At 41.1% G+C, this 20,373-nt stretch overlaps 2 protein-coding genes, 1 long non-coding RNA gene and 1 pseudogene across 7 annotated transcripts; 2 read left to right on the plus strand and 2 right to left on the minus strand.

The window, feature by feature from the left end:
* Positions 1-1,799: 1,799 nt before the first annotated feature.
* On the plus strand, positions 1,800-2,594 carry LOC133917370 (auxin-responsive protein SAUR71-like). Its single transcript, XM_062361273.1, has one exon. It carries the CDS (start codon positions 1,932-1,934, stop codon positions 2,310-2,312), a length of 381 nt encoding a protein of 126 aa, XP_062217257.1. The 5' UTR covers positions 1,800-1,931; the 3' UTR covers positions 2,313-2,594.
* Positions 2,595-3,648: 1,054 nt separating this feature from the next.
* Positions 3,649-5,464, minus strand: LOC133918427 (uncharacterized). The gene is made up of 3 exons (XR_009909759.1): positions 5,039-5,464; positions 4,837-4,959; positions 3,649-3,949 (listed from the first exon to the last, which is right to left on the minus strand). It is a non-coding gene; the product is annotated as an uncharacterized LOC133918427 (long non-coding RNA).
* Positions 5,465-6,048: 584 nt separating this feature from the next.
* LOC133918425 (cullin-associated NEDD8-dissociated protein 1-like) lies at positions 6,049-17,004 on the minus strand. 5 transcript variants are annotated; one of them, XM_062362303.1, is made up of 29 exons: positions 16,841-17,004; positions 15,870-15,963; positions 15,618-15,787; positions 14,924-15,131; positions 13,710-13,875; positions 13,478-13,607; positions 13,055-13,169; positions 12,817-12,974; positions 12,605-12,728; positions 12,338-12,388; positions 12,172-12,254; positions 11,890-11,974; positions 11,717-11,818; positions 11,539-11,637; positions 11,352-11,462; positions 11,186-11,269; positions 10,969-11,109; positions 10,424-10,516; positions 10,182-10,303; positions 9,936-10,098; positions 9,625-9,861; positions 8,789-9,037; positions 8,519-8,704; positions 8,278-8,424; positions 8,056-8,172; positions 7,748-7,916; positions 6,878-6,955; positions 6,635-6,773; positions 6,049-6,478 (listed from the first exon to the last, which is right to left on the minus strand). In XM_062362303.1, exons 2-29 carry the CDS (start codon positions 15,903-15,905, stop codon positions 6,382-6,384), a joined length of 3,660 nt encoding a protein of 1,219 aa, XP_062218287.1. In that variant the 5' UTR covers positions 15,906-15,963; positions 16,841-17,004; the 3' UTR covers positions 6,049-6,381. The 5 variants fall into 5 exon arrangements, with proteins under 5 accessions (XP_062218287.1, XP_062218286.1, XP_062218290.1 ...); XM_062362302.1 differs by having other exon boundaries at positions 15,870-15,966; XM_062362306.1 differs by lacking the exons at positions 14,924-15,131; positions 15,618-15,787; positions 15,870-15,963; positions 16,841-17,004 and adding an exon at positions 14,285-14,302.
* LOC133917326 (urease accessory protein F-like) lies at positions 16,871-19,777 on the plus strand (annotated as a pseudogene).
* Positions 19,778-20,373: the final 596 nt, after the last annotated feature.

Consider the following 20,373-nt stretch of genomic DNA (forward strand, 5'->3'; position numbering starts at 1 on the left):
AGGCTCGTTAAGGCTTGGATTGAAAGCGTGTCCTCATGGATATAATAAGTTAGAACAGGCTGCTCTGCACACCTGATACATTCTATATAAAAAAGAAAATGAGCTAGTACTAAGTATAAGCGCGTTGGATTTTTTTTAAGGGAAATAAGCGCATTTCTCGCGTGGCTGTCAGAAAGGATCGTTCCATTTTCCAGGGCGAGCGGCGAACGGAACCATGGAAACACACGAGGGGCCTCGAAAGTCGCGCGTCACTTTCAACAAAGGACCGGTCGAATTACGTACATGTCGTGGTACGGGAAGGATGCACGAAAGCTCTCTTTTTTCTTTTCGATCGCTCTTGAAAGAGCACGCGTGGCTGTGGAAAATCTAGTCTAGTAATAAAATAAAATGATCGAGAAAAAGTTGCGGACGCCTGTGTACGTAGGAGTAAAACCTTTTACCAATCCACAACATCGTGAGTTTTATTGCAGTCTCCTCCTACCACTTTCCAGCTAAATATTTTTTAACCAGGGAGAGAGAAAAAAAGAGACGGAAAAGGAGAGGAAGAGGAAAAAAAGAGAGAGATTGAGATAGATATGAGCCCTGCTCGCTCCTTGGCATCCGCCGCTGCCATGATTTCGGACTGTACGGTATTGGGTCCATGTGGACTTGGGCACAGTTGCTGCTGCAGCTGCCATGAACACGTCACTCGATTCCTGACGGGTCAGGATGGGCCCATGCATGCTCGCTTGCTTCCATGTGGGGTCCTGACTTCACACGCTCCTCGACCACGATACTACGTCTACTTCTACTACTATGCTGAGGTATTAAAAACTGTAAATAGAATCACAAGTCTACGTCGCGGGTTTGGAGAAGAAAATATCTCGGCACGTATGGAAGAGGAAGCAATGCCGGTGCCGGTGCCGGTACGTCTCGCTCGGTCGCCGCCGCCGGCGCCCCAGAGTCTCCGGCCGTACGAGCCGGACTACGGACGCGGCACGGTCGGTCGCTCACGGCGTCAGCATCAGAAATTCAGAACCATCGGTCGGAGGCGCCGGCCGCACCAAACTAGCTAGAGGCGCAGCACCACGCGCAGGGAGCAGCGACCGCCCGTGGTGGGTGGATTGAGATTCTCTAACTTCAGTATGAAGTCACAGATATACAGTAAACTGAGTCTGATGAGCATAGGTACTGTTCACCAATACTGTAGCGTGATTTTACTGTTTACCGAATACTGTAGCACTAAATCGAACTGTTTATCTACGATCCAATGGCTCAGATCCACTTAAGTCACCTGACTTCACATATGTGTGAAATCAGAGGATCTGAATCCCGGCCCTATACCGCTCGATACACGACCGGTACTAACTTTTTGTTACATTCCAATGCTTTGAAATTTAAAACATTATTGAAATAGTAATGAAATTTTTTTAAAAAATATATAGTATAGATGATGTTATAAGGTCTTTAAAAGTTTTTGGACAAAAATATTTTATTGCAATTTATCTTTTTTCATTGCATAGTAATTGTTGGAGTTAAATTTTTGAACAACTAGATAATAACATTCTTTACACCATGAAATTATTTATAATTTTTCATGATTATTTGAATAGTATTTTGAATTTTAAGTATATTGATACTAATATTTTTTAAGTTTTAAATATATCACTAGTCCGTTAGATATAAAATTTTCAAAACCAACTCATATATTGCAATTTTTATTTAAAAATAAAAAACCGGGAACACGACCGGTATCACACCTTGTACGTCCCGTCCCCTCTCTCTCCTCTCTCTCTTCCATCTTTTATAAAGCGCGACGCACCATAGCCAGCAGGTCCAGCACAACCGCTGCCAAACGCCTCGGCCCTTGCGCTCCAGCTCCGCCGCCGCCCTCCCGAGCTCCAAGAAACCGAACCGCCTTTCTCGTCCTCCTCCTCCTTACCGCAGCCGTCATGAAGCGCCTGCTCAGGCGGCTCTCCCGCAGCTTTGCGGCGGCCGAGGACGGCCACACGGTGGCGGGGGTGGCCATGGCGGCACACAGACGCAGGCAGCTCCGGCCGAAGAAGGACAGGGCGGCCGGCAGTCTGCCGGAGGGGCACGTGCCAGTGTGCGTGGGCGAGGAGGGCGGGCCCGTCGAGCGCTTCGCCGTGCGCGCCGAGCTGCTGGGCGAGCCGGCCTTCGCGGCGCTGCTCCGCCAAGCCGCGCAGGAGTACGGCTACGGCCACCCCGGCGCCCTCCGCATCCCCTGCCCCGTCGCCGAGTTCCGACGCCTCCTGCTCCGTCTCTCCGACGACCCTGCCGCCGCCGCCTGCCGCCGGATGCTAGCCCGCTAGGCGCCATCCCTAGCTCCCCGTCTCCTCGGCCCTTTCTTGACCGCGATATTTACGGCTACATCTCCTCTTTTACGGTTTTACCCCTGGGTAGAATTGTATAGAATGTACAGAGGCTGAGGCATAGTGGAGGGCAGAATGGGGATTTCAGAATGAGGCTTAGTAGCTGATTGATGGAATAACTATGGTGTCCTTTTTTTAACCCCTTTCTAGTTCTAGGATTTGCAGTGTGTGCGTTGTGCTACGGATTTGTGACATTCAATATTAACTAGTGTTAATACTAAACATCCGTGTCTATTTTTTTTAATCTCGAATTCAAGTCGGACTTCATCACCTGTATTGGATTTCAAGTTATATTTGAGTGTCCACTTTTTTTTTATTAAATCGGATACTGAATTCGAATCGGAATCTAACATCCATATCTATATCTAGTGTTTATATCCAGGTAATACTGATATTAACCATACATGTAATCCTTGATTGATGCTACCTTCATGTGATATTATGGAGCTAGTAATTATTAGCACTACATTGTTGTGTTCCTACTTTTCCTTTGCATCTTTGAGATCTGATCCAGGGCTTCGACAGCCCCGTTTGGAAAGCAAGATTTTCACATACATTTTACTACAAACCATCCATCCAAATTCGCGTCGATTTGCCACCCTTGGGACACAGTATTTTCTTTATCTACCTTGTTTAATTGCACTGCACTTTGGGGCAAAAGTTGCCATTGATTAATGCTGTGATGCCAAGACGATGTTGGTGGTCCGGGCAAAGCAAACCTACTGATCTGAGCAAAAAATTCTAAAGGAAGCTGGGCACTGTCTGCATGCAGCTTCAGTCAACACTGGCTTCCCGGGCAACAGTACAAAACGCAATTTTATTGCGTCAGGAGTCACGACAACCGTGTTTCAGCCAGTCGTGCATCTAGTTCGACAAGATATTTATCAGAATTTGGAAGATTCATCGAGCTTGAATCTTGAAAAGGAAAAAGTTGCAGCCTCTGAAATTCTGAATTATACTGTCCTCTGGAAATGTCTGAATGAGCAGTTACAAATTGTGTGACAAAAGTTGGTCAGTGCTTTTCTCAAAACTACCAAATCGTACTGATTGTGAGAGTAAAAACTATATAATCTCCAGTTTAATAAAAGCACATATTCAGTTTAATATACCAGATGAGTTTCTTTTCCTTCAAAAAATCCAAGATTTTACAGGAGTATCATTTTGGCATGCTAGACGAGAAGATATATATGGCCAAGACAGACGCAGAGCGAGACGGAAGACTCGTGCAGAGATGCAGTCCTTTGTTGGCACGGCATTTAACTGATCGTCAGGCTGTCATGAGAACCATAGTTTTGGTTGGCACAACTGAAACAAACAGGGACATGAGACAGCCGAGACGGATTACCTCACTGATCACTATCTTGTTCCCTCATCAAGCCACGAAACATCAGTGTCAAAAAAAATATTTTCTTCCCCCTCCCCTCCAAAAAAATAAAACAAGTACTTTCTGTTCCAAGATAAGAAAGGGCACTCTTGGTAATCACATGCCACTTCAGGTATGCAATGTAGCGCAACAATTTGACACCTCCGTCAGCCGTACCAAATAATAATGTTCCAAATTTCTACACGAGGCCTCCCTGAAATTTCAGAACCCATATTAACGTGTTGCTTGATATATATATATATTCTGTAAGTATGTTCATATTCTGTAAGTATGTTTATGTAGTTCATGTCTGCGGCACACCTCACAAGTTGTAACTCATAGTGTTATCTTCTCGTGTTGTAATTATATATTTATGTACGTGAAGTTGTAACTGATCTACCTAACAAGTTGTAACTCACAGTGTTTCGAGTTGTAAATGGGGGTATGTGCAGTGCGAATAACAAGTTGTAACTCACAGTATTAGCTTCTCGTGTTGCAATTATTCATTTCTGGACGTGAAGTTGTAACTGATCTACCTAACAAGTTGTAACTCACAATGCTTCGAGTTGTAACTGGGGGATGTGTGCAGTGCGAATAACAAGTTGTAACTTACAGTGTTAGCTTCTCGTGTTGTAATTATGTATTTCTGGTCGTGAAGTTGTAACTAGTCTACCTAACAAGTTGTAACTCACAGTGTTTCGAATTGTAACTGGAGGATATGCGCAGTGCGAATAGCAACTGCGCATAGACGCAGAGTAGCCTCCCTGTGTGTGTATATATATATAGAGAGAGAGTACAACGTGAGCTAATTCATGGACTGTCAAGCAGCCCCATGTGCAGAGGCATTGCCCAGTACAGTTGACAACTAACAACTGCTCAACTGTGAGTTAGCTCAGAGGGAGGATTCAGCGTAACTGCAGAGCCTAGTTGCACTCAATGCGACCAATCTCTTCCAAATCGCTGTGCCAGATCCTATGTCAAACTGTCCCTGAGTCGCCTGCCCGAATAAACTAATAATGACATACATCATATACAGAGCAGGTAAGCTGCTGCACATAATTTCTTTTCCCTGTTTGAACAGATGAGAAAAGAATGGCTTACATAAGCGACTGAAGCATTGCAACTGGATGGAAGATGTCGTCATTTCTTCTTTGATTCTCACATGGCAAGCAGCAGGAAGTTTCTCCAGTCTCCACAGCTCGTTCCAACCTGTTTGTTAATCACCTGCACTTGCACAAGTGCGGAAATGGAGGTGAGGTATGGGGGAGAAAAATGTCAAGTGAGAGGAAATAGAGAATGTTACCAGCATTGGTGCCTGAGATGAGAGTCACTGAGTACTCGAATACCACACATTGCCAGGCTTCACTTTGGTTGAGGTCATGTGCATGCGCAGCTAGCAACTGCAGTGCAGGCCACATTGAAGGGCGCCCATCCATCCAAGCAGCAGCAGCAGCAGCAGCACATTTCAGGGCAGACACATGATGGGTCCAGAGGCTTCAGAACACCCTCCTGCCGCTGCCATTTCCGGCGGCATCAAAGTGGAGGCCGGATGATAGCAGCATCCGCCGAGAGGATGGTTTACTTTGAAGCATTTTCGGAACGAAGCAATTTCAAAGCTATTCTGTTGGAAGTTCACATGCCAATGTTGCATTCCTGCAAAAATAGAGTACTTCCAGATTGGTTGTAGCAGAACAAGAGTAGCATATCGACCACGATAAGAAGGGCTGTCACGCGGTATATACCTCAAGTACTTCCAGATGAACGCAAAGATGAGTCACGGTTGCCAGAGGCCAGAGCTAACAATCTAATCCAGATCCCAGACAAGAACTGCCCATAGATTGTACTGTTACCTGAAGCCGGGGCCGTAGCTCTGGTGAGATGGAGCTGGGATTTCGTGCTAACCATCCCGGCCTAGAATCAACCCTAGATTACGCTAAGCACATATACAATATGATGCTTAGAGAATATACTTATGAAATAAAACCAGGTTTTTTCTCTCAACTGTACTGGTATAGGTTACTTAGTCAAAGAACAAGTTGCTTACTTAAGCACGCAAACAAGATAATTAATCAGGTTGAAGCACTTGTAGCTTTTATTTGCATTGGACACTAATTTTTATATGGATGATTAACACTATCTATCCTTAAGCACCTAGCATTGTTCAGACCTAATGGGGACGTTTTGGGCTCCCAAAAATTGCCAGTTTCAAGCGTTTGCCAATGGCAACAGCATACGCGCGAATGCAGAGTTTGCCGCGGTTTGGTTGGGCAAGGAATCTGCAACCAGACATCTCAAAGGCACATACCATACCAATGTTCCCAATAGAACAGCATCACAGTTTCGCATTATCATTACCGCAATTGAATTTTCACATCCAACGCCATCTCTACTGAATTACCACCAGATTTTGTACAGAATACCCAGCATTCAAAAACCAGCCACTGATATCAGAATTTGGCCTGCAGATTTCCACCTGACAATCATGCGGAAAGGGCAATGGAATGTATAAACCTCTCAGCTGTGCCATCCATACTATCTCGGGAACGAAATGATTGGGCACCGCTATATCAACTAGCAAAGCAAGGGCTGACGCACATGTACCAATTTGAGTTTAACCTATTTTCTACCATATACAAAATCCAGATTTTATTCACTGCGCACTGAGCTGTACTTCTCAGCGAGTGCAGGAGTGGCCAGTATCCTGTTCATCAGATTCTTGAACTGCATACTGTAGTCGCTGCCACTGCAGAAGATAACACAAATGATGAAAAAGTAATATTTCAAGATAACTGTAGATGAGGATGAAATGATATTCAGAAAACGAAGTAATAAAAGCTAATGATAAGGATTGATCAATTATTATCTGACAGGAAAGGTACAGGGTAGAATCAAGCCTGACCTTATGCGGCTTAAAGAAGCAATGGCTCGAAGAGCGCTACGAATCATGTCTTCATTCCGATCAACCTCCTGCTTCACCGCATCACCCTTGGGTTTGTGATTTATAGTTTTCACAATAGGTTCAACTAAGGAATCCAAAGCTGAAACGGCATAGCAACAATATTAGAAGAGCAGTTCAGAAAAAAAAAGGAAGAGCATCTGTTACCTGTGAAACATCACTTGAAGGTTTTAAATTAAAACAGACCTGCAACAACGGCAGAAGGACACTTGTCTGCCAGCTTTGAGAGAATCAGATGGCAAGGCATTTTTACATCATAATGGTCTGCAGAAAGCACTATAGTAAGAATCACTGAAAAATAATAACCTTAACAAGCCCGTGTTCAGAAGCCCATTGGACTAACGAAGCTAATACAAATGCAGACATGCAGTACCAACTTTCAAAAAGGAAAAAACAAGATACATTTTTTGGACAGGTTTAGTGAAGAAATGGCAATATGTCGACGATGATACCATAAAATTTAACGACGTGGGTCATACGTTCAAAAGGAAAAGAAACCTATAATATTGCATCGCAATAACAGAAGTAGGCCAGACAGATAGGATTAGTGCATCACCAGGAAAAAGACTTTTGTGCAAGAAAATATTCAAGGGTCCGAAATTTAAGGTTACCAATAGTTGATATCAAATTGATTTTTTTTTTAAAAGAAAAACAGAAGATAGCAAAGATGCACTTTCTTAGGCTTGAACCGACAACCTCCTCTATTCAGGTGGGCGGCTCTTCACTACAACAGGCGCCTGTCTATTGTATAATTACAGGAAAGTAAAATATTTTCTTATTTAATTTTTTTAAAATACAATATAATAGGCCAGATATACATCATACAGAGGGAACGGTAAAACTGGTAACGGTCTAGTAGTCTCTTCTATCATGCTGGTAACAATAACAATCGATAACACTTTTTTTTTTTTTTGCAGTACATACAAGATCTTAAAGAGCAAAGACTACACCAATGGTAATACAATTGATGAGGCATGCCCATATATTCCAAGACTACCAATACATTGACTTGGACCAAAAATGCAGTGATGGATCATGCGACAAAACCGCACTTACCACCTAAGCCAGACAAGAGGAAAGGTACAATAAAGGATGATGGATTCACTTGATCAAGACAACTATCAAGCAATGTGTCCACACATTCAAAGGCAGCTTTCCTGAGTTCAAGCCCATCATCTACAACATGCTTGAAAGGCCCAAGATCAACTATCCTGACCAATTCTTGCTGCAAAGAAAGGAGATCATCACTTTGCAAATGGATAAGAGACTGTAAAATCTTGATGTTGGATGTGTATGCTACAATGCAACCTCCCTGGTTCAGAACAGCTCAGGAAAAAATATAAGCAACTGATAAGAAACAATACCTTCACAACAGTTTGGTCATACAGAAGAGGCAATAATTCGGGAAGAAGACCTTTAATCAAATTTGGCTTGTTGTGGGCAGCTGTGCTCAAAGCCAGGACAGCTGCTCGTCTCACATGCTGTGAAATGCAAATAAAAGGAAAAATACAATAGTGAGTTCCACATCTTGCCACCATCATTTTGTAGAATGTTAAAACTATAAAGAAGTACTATTAGTCTATTACCCTATCACTGTCTTTAATTAACATCAGGAAAGTAGATATTTCAGAAAACATAATTTCATCTATTTTTTCGGGTCGTTCAACAATTGAATATTTTATAGCAATGGCAACTGTAGCTCTTGTGTTTGCTGCTGGGCTAGATGTGCGTTCCTACAAAAAGAAAAATATATCCCATTATTAGTTAGCTGTTAAAGAGAAACGACTGCAAAATGTAGAATAGCATTGCTACTTATCCATGTCACACCTTCAGCTCAGGGATTAATTTGTTTGGTTCGATTAGAGCAATTTTTCCTAAACACTCCGCAACAACATTCCGAACTCCCTCCTCCTCACTTTCACAGTGATTAAAGAGCAATGCCAATATCTTCTCAATGTTTGAATCCCGGAGCTCACTCTGGCCAGTATGATCAACAGATTGTCGCACAATTACCTGACATATTTTGAATATGAGCACACGTTAGGAAACAGTTAGATGGGAATGCATGTTACAAACCAAATTCCAATAGGAACCTACCTCTTTAAGTGAATGAAGCAACAGATACTGCTTCTTCTGTTGATTGTCAATCTGATCCAAGATAAATGGTAAATACTTGGATAGGTTGCCAACAGCAATGTTTCCAAGAGCATAGGATGCTGCAGATTTGATCTCCTCAAAAGGTGATTGAAATGATTCAATGACAATGTTCTCAATTTGAACATGATTGCTGAAGTCCTTCCTCCGTCCAATTTCTCCCAAACATAGTAAGGCCATGTGTTGTTTAGCCTGAGATAAAGATTATACACAATTAACAAATGACAAATTATTATTTACATACAAAATAGCATACAATCAACTGATAGAAAACACCAATAATTTGGCGATGCCAATCATCGCTAACCAACCAACAGCAAATGCTAATAATTCGGCGATGTTCATAATGGCTAATGGACTACTACCAACAGTTTATGATTTTCCCAATTACCATACAAGGGTGTAAGATTGATGGACTACAGACCATCAGCCAATACCTTGCTGTGTATTCTCAGTTACAAAATATTTTTTGACCTTCCAGAAAAAAACAGACCATGCAAGATCAATCACAGCAGCAACTTAGCATCGCAGCAATTTTAAAAACCGGGAGACATGGGAAACAGATAAACAAAGACCATGTAGTACCCCGATTTAACAATGCTACAGTATATAAGACCAACAAGATAAAAGATGCCTGTGGATAAAAGATCTAAAACACTTCAATCGAGAATGAAGACATGGCACGTCTTCCACCACAGCGCACAAGTATGACATGGATGCAAATGAGTAAATCTTCTGAACTATAGACATATCCATGATCAGGAGCAAGCAAGACTTACAGAGTTAGTAGCACTGTCATCTTTTAAAATGCCTTTAAGCATTTCAATTGTAGATGCACACTTCTGATCACCAGCTGCTAAGCACAAAACAGCAACACACTTTGCAATGGAAGACAGCGCCTGCTTGGCAAGGCCACCTGACTGTGATGGTTTAGCCGCACAAATAAGGGAATCTAACAAGGCATCAAAGCTAGTATTTGCAGATTGGACTAGTGAAGCAAAAAACCTCTGAAGTGCCTGTAACAATAACGACGGCATATGTTAGTTGCTACTTAAGAACAAATCAAGTACTCAAATCTGAAGAAAAAAACCTGCAGTGCTTGCCCTTGCAAGAGGGCACTCCTAATCAAAATAAGGGCCTGATGCAAAATCTTATTTCTCACAGCTAAACTAATATTTTGAATGGATTTTCTGTCAACCATTATTGTGCAACAAAGTTCCAAAGCAAGAGCAGTCATATGCAAATCCATGTCACTGCCACAATTAATAAGTCAATATCAGTATTCATGGCAGGGCATATGCAGGAGTGAAGAAGAATGCTAGAAAGAAAAAATAACCTTATGAGGGTAGAAAGTTCAGCAATTATTGTCTCATACGAAGAAGAACCTATTTGACCACCATATGTGACAACCAGAGAATTTAGTGTTCCCAATGTTGCCTGCCTAAGAGCCCTGTTGGCCTGTCAATTAAGGGATAAAAAAAGAAGACTTTTATCTTTGAGTTTGTTACCCAAGCTATTTTTTTCGAGGAAAAAGATCAAAACAAAGGCAGTAAAGATCTGTGCAAAAAATATCAATACCTTTCGAAGGAAAGCTGTGAGCTCAGAAACAACATGGTCCAGGACACACGAGAGATCAATATGATGAGGTGAATTCGCAATCACTGAAAATGCCTGTAAAGTGAAAAACAGATTACAACAGCAGAATAACGCAACAAAAAAATAACAAGTCATAGCCTTCAAATGCAACTCACACATAGGCATCAAGCAATGGATGATAGGATATGAAGATAAGATTGTGTGAGCAAAGACGAAATAAATAAATTGATTAATTTACTCCAGCTATGATTATGAAGAAACAAAGGCACTATGGAACCATCTCTCCTCCATGCATTCATCCAAAGAGAATACTCAATATTCTGGTTAATGATGCAGACACAAATGCAAATGTTTAGAGAATACTTTAATGCAGACACAATCGAATAAATGTTTCAACATCTGAGTTTGAATGTTAAATATAAATGCCATAAATAAGCATCACGCATAAGGACTGAATTGAGAAGGTCAAGAACTACGTTAAATGTTGAACAAGTTTTGGTATTTTAAACATGCAGTCAATAGCTTACCTTGACAGCTGTAAGTCTTGTAATTTCATTACCCATTCTATCAACGAGGATGGGAAGGCATGCTGGTAATTCTCTTTGAAGACCATCACCAAAAGTGGAGACCACAAGACTCATGCAAGATATGGCACATTCTTTAACCTCCTGGGGGAACATATATTTGCATGAGACGCACATATACTGTAACACAAGAGGGAGGGGGAGGGGAATTTTGCTAAACCTGATCTTGATCTTGATTAGCCAAGCGTCCCAGTATAGCATTATAGATTGGAACAATATATGGCCTGAAATCCACAGAGCTTGGCTGTACCACAGAATAACAAAAATAAAATAAAAAACAAAATAACTGAATACTTCATGTGTGCAACACTTAGTACAAGACTGACCTCGAGATTTGGACGAAGGACACGGACTAGCTCTCCGCACACCCGTAAAGCCTCAGCAGTGACTTTATAATATCTATCTCCAATAGCAGATAATATTGGGCCAGAAAGTGCCTGGAAATTTGATTTTCAATCAGCAACAGCTAAAACCGTCTTAAGTACTATCGACTAACGATAGAAGCTATTTTACCAGGATGTATGGATGAAACACAGATGGCGAATGTGAAGCCATAACAAGCCTGGTAAATACAAGGGCCTCAATCTTCAGGTTGGAGGTAGATGATTTATCCTGTAAAATTGACGACAAGTTTAAAAAATAAACAAAAATCTTACACAAGGAATTTCCTTAGGAAATGCAAATAGCTAACATTCAAAGCCTTCTCAATGCCAGGAACGAGTGAGCCAAAATGATCGGCAAGACAGTCAGGTAGCACAACAACAAGCTCCTTCAATACCGAAAATGCCCCAACCTGAAAATGGTGGGGATAAAATCAGAATTACGAGCCCAAAACATGAATTGCAGGGTAGTTGAAGAACTAACCTTAGTCTTGATCGATTTTTCACGCAACTGCCTGTTGATAGACTTGACAACTTTTGGTACCTCTTGTTTCAGCAACCATCGAGGACTGCAAAGCAAAATAGATTGACAGCACAGGTTCATAGCTTAGAACATGCAATCTAAATGCAGAAATTTTCCGCTTAGCATAACAACAAAGCCAAGATGAATACCATATCTAAACTTCAAGTTCTAACTAGGAATGAACAAACAACTGCATCAGATGTTCTAACTATAAAACGATGTAATGGAAGAAAAAAATCTCACCTAGACTCATCGATCTCAACTTGTCCTTTTGTTACATTACCAGTTTGGCGTAACAACTCAATGAAGGTGTTGAAGATGTCCATCTAGAACCAGATAGAAGCCTTCATAAGATTTGACAAACAAGACAACTCAAATTTTATATAGCAATTCAATGTCATGTAATTACCTTTACATTCTCCTCTCTCTCCCTAAACCGTTCAATTAACTTTGGACAAGCCTGCACAAAACCAAATATATTACTCAAAATGCAGGCATTTACTTGATTAGATAGTATTCAAGACAGATTATTAAACTCTTTTTTTTTTTTGCAGTAGATAGTAAACACTATCTCAAAAACATTGTAATCAACTCGGCAAAATTGGAAAGATGCTGTCACAACAAACAAGATTTTTCAAATGAGCACATGTTAGTTTAATTTCTGATGTCAACATACCTCCAGATACATATTCAACAACATTTCAGGACGGGATATTATAATTGCAGATAGGCACTTCGCTGATGCCCTACGAACTTTCCAGCTCACATCCTCATCATCTGTGTACTCATTTGCACTCTCACTGGGGGAAAACGTTAAACACATTTTAAATATGTAAACAGGAGCCAATTAATTTACAGTGCAACTCTGTAAGCATATTAGTGGCATACTCATCATCATCCTCATCCTTGCCTTCCTCATCAGTATCCTCCTCCATGCTATCAGTGAAATTAGGATCATAGCTCACATAGTTCAAAGCAAGATTCAAAATGCCGTCACAATATGGGGATATATCCCTTGGGCACCTGAGCATAAAGCTCTCAAGAGCCTGTATGGTGGAGATAATTTAAATCAAATTGAAAGAACACTCATACAAAACAAATGTTAAAACACAATAGAAATTCTCACCTGCAAGCTGTATTCACGGATCTCTTCATCATTTTCTGATGCACTTGTACAATAGCTTATGAGCAAGGGAACCGTTTCAGCAAGGTGTGGTCCAAAACGATATCCAACAGAACGACTGCAAGTCAAAACACACAATGTTAGAAGATGCATTAAAGAGTTTTCACCAAGTAGCAGATAAGATTCACCAAGTCACCACAAGTGAACTAGTAAACCTTCCCTTTCATCCCAATGATTTTTCCATGCTAATACGAACCACGTTGAAAGTTATCCAATAATTTTCAATGTTATCCAAACATTTTTCCATAGCTAAAGTTGAGGTCTAAAATGAACTCACATAAGCTATCATGAATAAACGAGCATATTGTGTTCCCTAGAACTCTTCCTGAAGCCTTGACTGAACAGTTTAAAGGTTGAATAATGTACCTTAGAGAACCAATCATCTGGATATTTGTTCGGGTTATTTCAGATTTTGCACTTCTATTTTTCAGTAATTGGACAACTTGCAAAGTTGCCTTTGCTAATAAATCATCTGATAAACTTGGAGCAAGCGATGCTACAAAACAAAGTTAAGTGTTAATAGTGATTATAAATACCTAGACATGTTCATGAGATCATCAAAATAAGCAAAACAAGAATCAGACATGGGCTGACTTACCAATGCAAGATATGGACTTTTTCCTGACACTTGCTTGGTTGGAACCCAACTGGGACAGAAGTGCAGTGAGCATATACTCATGATCTTTTGTAATCAGGTTGCCAAATTTATTAAGTGCATCCCCCAATATGTCAAGACATTCACATTTAATTTCAGCATTTTTTCCCTGACAACAAACATGGTATTACGTTTAATATATAAAAAGACAAGCCATGTGACGATTGAAAGCATTCATGTGCTGCAAAGTCAAGAAATATTAAAATATACAGTCTTTTATTCCATAGGCAGATGGTTAAGCTGTCATGCAATCATACATCTAAATGTAACGACAGAAGAAACTAAGAAAGCAACAGCATACACTCCTAACCTGATAGCATTGACAGAAAGCAAAGAACCGCAAACAGAGTTGCCATCTTACTATTATTCTATGAATCTTCAACATTGTCAACTCAATTCCCGCAAGCTATGAGCATATTCAGTTGCCAATTTCCGAGCTAAGATTCTCCATTCTTAAAAAAATTGCTCCATAAATGTCTTCAAAAAGCAAGGCTTGATACTTTTAGCAATTTCATTACCTTCACTGTAGTGGATAAAATCACAGTTCCAAATTTCTAACATCTAGAAAATCCGGTAACATCGACTGACCTGAAAAACCTTACATCGTCACAGCTCAACTTAAAATAAAGATTTGAAAAGGCACATCCATTAGATTGTAGAGCTGCTAACCACACTGCTAACCAGAAGATGGCTACAGTAATTTCAACAGTAGTTAACATGTCTATACTTATGCTGCTGTCCAAATGAACAATTATTCTAGATAGCTCGTTTTTGTTTAAGACAGAATAAATGAATGAACTACTAGGAAGGTATACACAGCTACTCTTGACTTGCAGACGAGACACTGCTGTTATACAACTCAAAATCAGAAGCTGTCCACACGAACGAAGTTTCCAGATAGCTCCTTTTTGTTGCTAGACAGACCGAACAAATGGATGAGCTACTAGAAAGGTGTACATAGCTACTCTTGACTTCCAGAAGAGACACTAATGTTATACAACTCGAAATTAGAAAGCTCTATGCCTCTATCAGACGTATTAAAGCTTAACTAGCATGTGCGCTGAACATTTCGAGTACAATGCCAAACTACAGGGTATGAATAAATAGGATTCAAAAGCACAATTTCTGACACTCAAGAAACAAAATAGAAAGCTTACAGTATTGACACCCTTAATGAGCTGTGGGGCAAGCAAAACCAAAATCCTTTCAGCAAGTGATGCCGTAGTAACTTCCGCAATGATCGTCTTCAGGGCTATACTAGCAGTATCTCGATGCTGGTCCTTCCCATTGAGCAATTTATCATAAAGTTTGTTGGTCATGTCCACTACCCTGTCCTCGCCAACCTTCTTGACAAGTGGAGCCAAGCTAACAAAGACATGATGTAACAATAGTTCACATAGGAACGGATGTAGGAAAACACCACAAAATGCAGAAAGCAAGAATTGTGGCAAAAAATAATAGAACAATCAATTTCAAATTTCTATGCAAAGAAGTGGTTACACTATGCAATAACTAAGGCTAACAAAACAGCACTTAATAGCAAACAAAATTATGTTCTTTCATGGAAAAATAATAAGAATTCACATTAACAATAGCTACGAAAGGGACAGAAACTCAAATGCCCCACAAATTCTATCAGGAAGGAGAGGATAATAACCGAGAAGATCATTAGCATGCAGAATTCCTACTCCCCCAACCCCCACACCATAAAGAAATGTTTAGCATGTTATACAAGATAGATTGAACATAGACTTGAAAAGGCAAAAATGACGAAAAAATGAATAGTAATGAGATGATATTGTGGTTAAAAAAAGAAGAAATATTTTAAGCAAAGAACTAAAGAAAGCATACCATTTCACAGCTAAACCAGAAACATCTCCTGAAGCATCTTCCAGTTGTTGAAGAACAGTACTCGTCAACTTTGGCTCAAGGTCTTGATCAGCTTTGAAGCCCTCTTTGTTCAATTCACTAAGCAGATCTGATGTTGCCATATATCTGTAGTCTTTATCCTTCCCTGTCATCTGAAAGAACATTTACAGAGTATATTAGAAGTCAAAGCTATCCAGTTTAACCCAACTTCATGCAAATTGATGTAATGGATACCTTCTCTAAGATGTTGGTTATGTTCAAATTTGTCATTGTAGCAGGCCTGTAAAAACTATCAAAGCCCTCTTCAGAAAGAGTATTCACCAACCTCCTGCTGGAAAACAAATTAGGTAATGAGACAAATCTCACTGTAGACAGACTGAAAAAATAGCTGCATTGTTGAGTGTTCACTTGCTGGTATCCATATAGCTGTCAACAGTGGAAGGAGACATCAAACTATAGTGAAATTCATTTTATGATCCTAATGAGAAGACCGGTCATTCAACTACATAGTGTGCTTGATAGACGGAAAAAATGCTTTAGTCCTTTACAAACGATATTGGCATTAAATGATGTTGGCATTACAATGACGACTTAAACTTCAATTATCAAAATAAAAAAACAGCTAAAATTATAGTATTTTTTAGAGAAAACAAATCATTGAATGCTTGTCCGTCTGTAGATAGGCGAGTAGGCAACCAACCAAAATTAGCATAGACGTAAGTATGCAACCAGCAAGGATTGACAACGCCTTACATAACAATGCCTGACAGTACCATTTGGGAGTAGACGGGATTCGTAGTGGACACACAACTAAGCTACAGAAGAAACAAGGAGGAGCTACATCAACCGATTCTGCCACCCTAACACAGCAGGGACGAACTGAACGTGAGGGCATGGCATGGGGGTTCGGTTTGAACCGAACCTCCCAAAAGAACTGTGGAAAATGAACTGCACCTGCATCCAGGATACAAACAAGTTTTATACGGCACGGAGCATCTAATGCCGATCTCGCGCACTGATGAAGAAGCACCCGATCGAACCACGGATAGATTGGACTGAACTGCAGTAGTAGCGCACGGTACCACGCAGCACCCGGATCCACAACTAACTGAACGGAGAGAGATTTGGATTCGACTGAGAGAACAATGAGATGAGCTCTTCGAACAAGGGCATCCATCCAAGCGAGCGAGCTAGGGGTTACTCACCAACGGATGAAGAAATCAGTTTACGTCCGGATGGATCTCCGCTCCGCTGGAGCGAGGGAGGAGCGGCGGGTGGAGGGAGGATCCGGCACCGGCAGTCGGCGGAGCGGGGGAGGGGAGAGGTCTGGGCTTAAGAGGAAGCGGAGGAGTGGTGGTGAGCCGTGGGCTAAATGGGCCAGAAGCCTAGTTGGAGCACAAGTTCGATGCGATACGTCGATCCAAGTTTTATTGTCCGGAGTAATTAATTTCTTGTTTGGTCGATAATTTTTGTTTGATTGAATAGGTACCGTGATTTAATTTTTTATTTGGTTGTCTAGATAAAATTTATATAGAGTTAGTTAAAATTTTGTGAGACTTGTGTGTTATGTATTTAGTTTTTTTATCAGAATACAATCATGTAACACTAATATAATCATAATGAATACAATAGTATAATTGATCACAAATCGGATAAACGATTGAAGAGATAATATCATTTAAATTATACTGATAAAAAATATATTTAATATAACCAAATAAAATAAACCATATTAGTTGGGATAAACCTAATACAAAATATGGATGGCTTCGTCCAATATTTTTTTCCGGATAGTCCTATCCAATATTTAGAAGAATATTTTTGGAAGGTAACTAGCCATGTTTGTCCTTAAACGTCTTTAAAAATTAAATGATCATGTTCCATCTAGAGATATCCTAATAGGCAGATATCTAACGGGCCTACATGAGTTGTACAACAGAAACAGTTAGACTAGATTAGGCCTTAATACGAATGGGCTTTGTTCCATAAGAGCGTGTTTGGTTGTTCGCCTAAGTTTCTAATATTTGTCTAGATGGGTATTTAGGTCTGACTTACCGGGTCTAAAAAACGTTGTTTCAGCTTGGTTCTATGGAAACAAAAACGATATAGAAATATGCTCATTCAATAATGGTATTAGTGTATAATTAATAAATATTAACTTATATTAGTATATTTTAAATTAGATTAAGATTTAATATGATAAATTAAGTACTATAAAGTGTATTTATAAAAAACAAATATCATGTTAACTTTTATTAGCATTGCATGCACTGAGCCATAGAGCAACAAACGGACCCTAAGAGGCCCGTAAGATTTCTTCTCTACTATTACGTCTCTGTCTGTCTCGGCCTGAATCGTGCGACGCCGCCGCTCTCGGCTCGCCGGAGGCGTCAACCGTTCAACCCCCACCCTCGACTCGCCTCGACGGAATACCTGGCCGGCGAGTTGGCGCTGCAGCTTCCTCCTCCGGTCTCCTCCTTCCTCCCTCGTCGCCGAGCGAGTCTTCACGACTGCTCGTCGGTGACCTGTGAAAAAATTTTGCCCAAAAAAATCGATAAACCCGATAATCCTGTTTATCGGCGGGAACCGGTAAATTTACTTATCGGTCAAAAATTTCGGTAATTTTTGAATTTGGCGTTTTTTATTTCCGGATCCAATACGCCAGCAAGAAAACATCGGTGCAGGCCGCCAAACCATCCCTTCAATCCTAATTCATTTATGTGTTATTTTTTATATGAAATGGCTATTTTTTTCTATGTGATTTTATAGATAAATTGGGTCATTTTTTTCAAATTTTGTCTGAAATTTTTTATCCACCGTCAATATAATTCCGATAAATCTGATAATCCTATTTATCGCTAAACTCTAATAAATTTTTTTATGGATAAATTTTTCCTTGCCGGCAACCGTCACACCGGCACCCAGTATACATCTTCCTACCCAAGCAGCTCGGTCGTGCCATTTCGTGATCAGTTGGTTCCAAAGATTCGATCTGCGCTACAAAGTTTACGTAGGTACGAGCCAATTCTTGATCAGTCGGTCCTGAGTGTTCTATATTTGCTATATGTCTGACGCCCGCAGGGTGTTCGATAGAATGCCTGGCTATCCGGCTGGCTGGCTGCGAGCTTTATCTTGATTATATCACTCATCATTGAACGAGTCGATGGCAAATATGTTTCTTGTGGGGGATGTCTAGAATCAAGATACGCTATAGAGTGTAGATTCTTGCTATTGCCATTGTTTTCTGGGCGTTGTGTTCTTATTGTGTGGTTGTAATCTAATCATAGTACATTTTTTGCTCTTTTCAGTACTAAAGATTGTGGTCCATCCACTCCGTTTGTTGCTAATGGAGCGGGATCACCCGATTTTGAAGAAAACAAGATTGGACCATGCAATGGATTCTGTAATGGAGGCAGTGCCTTCCAGTGCAGCGGGTATGAATCCGAATCTGCATTGGACCCAATGGCAGATACTGGACTCCATCCTCCCCACAGGTGGTTTTGCGCACTCCTACGGTCTTGAAGCCGCAATGCAATCTCGCATAGTGAACAACCAGGAAGACTTGAGGTCATTTGTCATCCAGATCCTGGAGAACACTGGCAGCCATTATACTGTCATTTGTCATCCAGATGCTTCCATTCGTATACTGTGCTAGCGAGTCCCCTGATGCTTCAACATGGGTCCAGCTGGATCAATTGCTGGAAGCTACACTGACGAACGAAGTTGGCAGGAAGGCTTCGACATCGCAAGGCTCAGCTCTGTTGAGAGTGGCTGCGTCTGTCTTCACTGAGACTCAAGCGCTGCAGGATCTGCGACAGACGTTTCTCAGTTCCAAGAGCGTGTTGCTTCACCATGCACCAATATCTGGGCTGATATGCGGGCTTGTTGGATTCGACAGCGAGACAGCGCAGCGCGCCTACATGTTTGTGACGATGAGGGATGTGATCTCTGAAGCCACAAGGCTCAACTTGATCGGACCGCTGGCCGCTTCGGTGCTGCAGCACCAGGTTGCTTCAGATGCTGAAAGGACGGTGCAGAAGTGGAGGGACTGTGATGTCGTAGAGGCATCACAGACTGCCCCTCTGCTTGATGCATTGCAGGGTTGCCATGCTTAAATGTTCTCCAGGCTGTTTTGCTCCTGACAATGAGGTGTGCTGCGATCTTTCTCTTTATTTCTCTTTTGTACATAATCTTTGAACAAATTCGCCACACTGGTCAGTATTATGATACATGCATCCGCCCGCAACCCGGCCAACACAACATTAGGGCCGTCCCCCCCCCCCCCCCCCCCCCAATTCTATGCTGACCCGGGCCGGGGCTCGCTTTTTGGGAAGCCCGTTCCCACCGCGCTCACGGCCCGGCTGGCCTGCCTGCGGTAGTGGGAATTCTCCCAGTGATGCTTGATATTGTTCTGATGAATTTCAGTTACCTAGTTCATAGAGATATGTGTTACTCTGCATGAAACATTTTCAGTTGCATATGATGAGTGATGACTAGCAAAATGCAACTGACTCAAAGCTTCAGCGAGTGATGTCCTCTAACAAGGACATGATGGCCCATTCAATTGTTACGTAATCATGATGTATATAATAAGGGAGATGTATTGATTAGGCAACTGATTTTTTTATTCTCTTACGTCGATGCGTGTCAGCCATTCGATGCAGATTGGACGGAGCTCCTCTCTCTTCTTCTTTCGATCGATTGCTCTTGTTCGTCTTCTTCCTTCAATCGGACAGTG

The sequence above is a fragment of the Phragmites australis genome, chromosome 5 (assembly GCF_958298935.1).
Source record: "Phragmites australis chromosome 5, lpPhrAust1.1, whole genome shotgun sequence".
Classification (NCBI taxonomy): Eukaryota; Viridiplantae; Streptophyta; class Magnoliopsida; order Poales; family Poaceae; genus Phragmites; species Phragmites australis.

Excerpts from the sequence above, each read along its gene's own strand:
- LOC133917370 (XM_062361273.1), top strand. The coding sequence starts at position 1,932 with ATGAAGCGCCTGCTCAGGCGGCTCTCCCGCAGCTTTGCGGCGGCCGAG.
- LOC133918425 (XM_062362303.1), bottom strand. The coding sequence starts at position 15,905 with ATGACAAATTTGAACATAACCAACATCTTAGAGAAG. Across the intron at positions 13,608-13,709 it reads AAAGTCCATATCTTGCATTG|CATCGCTTGCTCCAAGTTTA; the intron begins GTAAGTCAGCCC and ends TTTGTTTTGTAG. Across the intron at positions 9,038-9,624 it reads ATGACAGTGCTACTAACTCT|GCTAAACAACACATGGCCTT; the intron begins GTAAGTCTTGCT and ends TCTTTATCTCAG.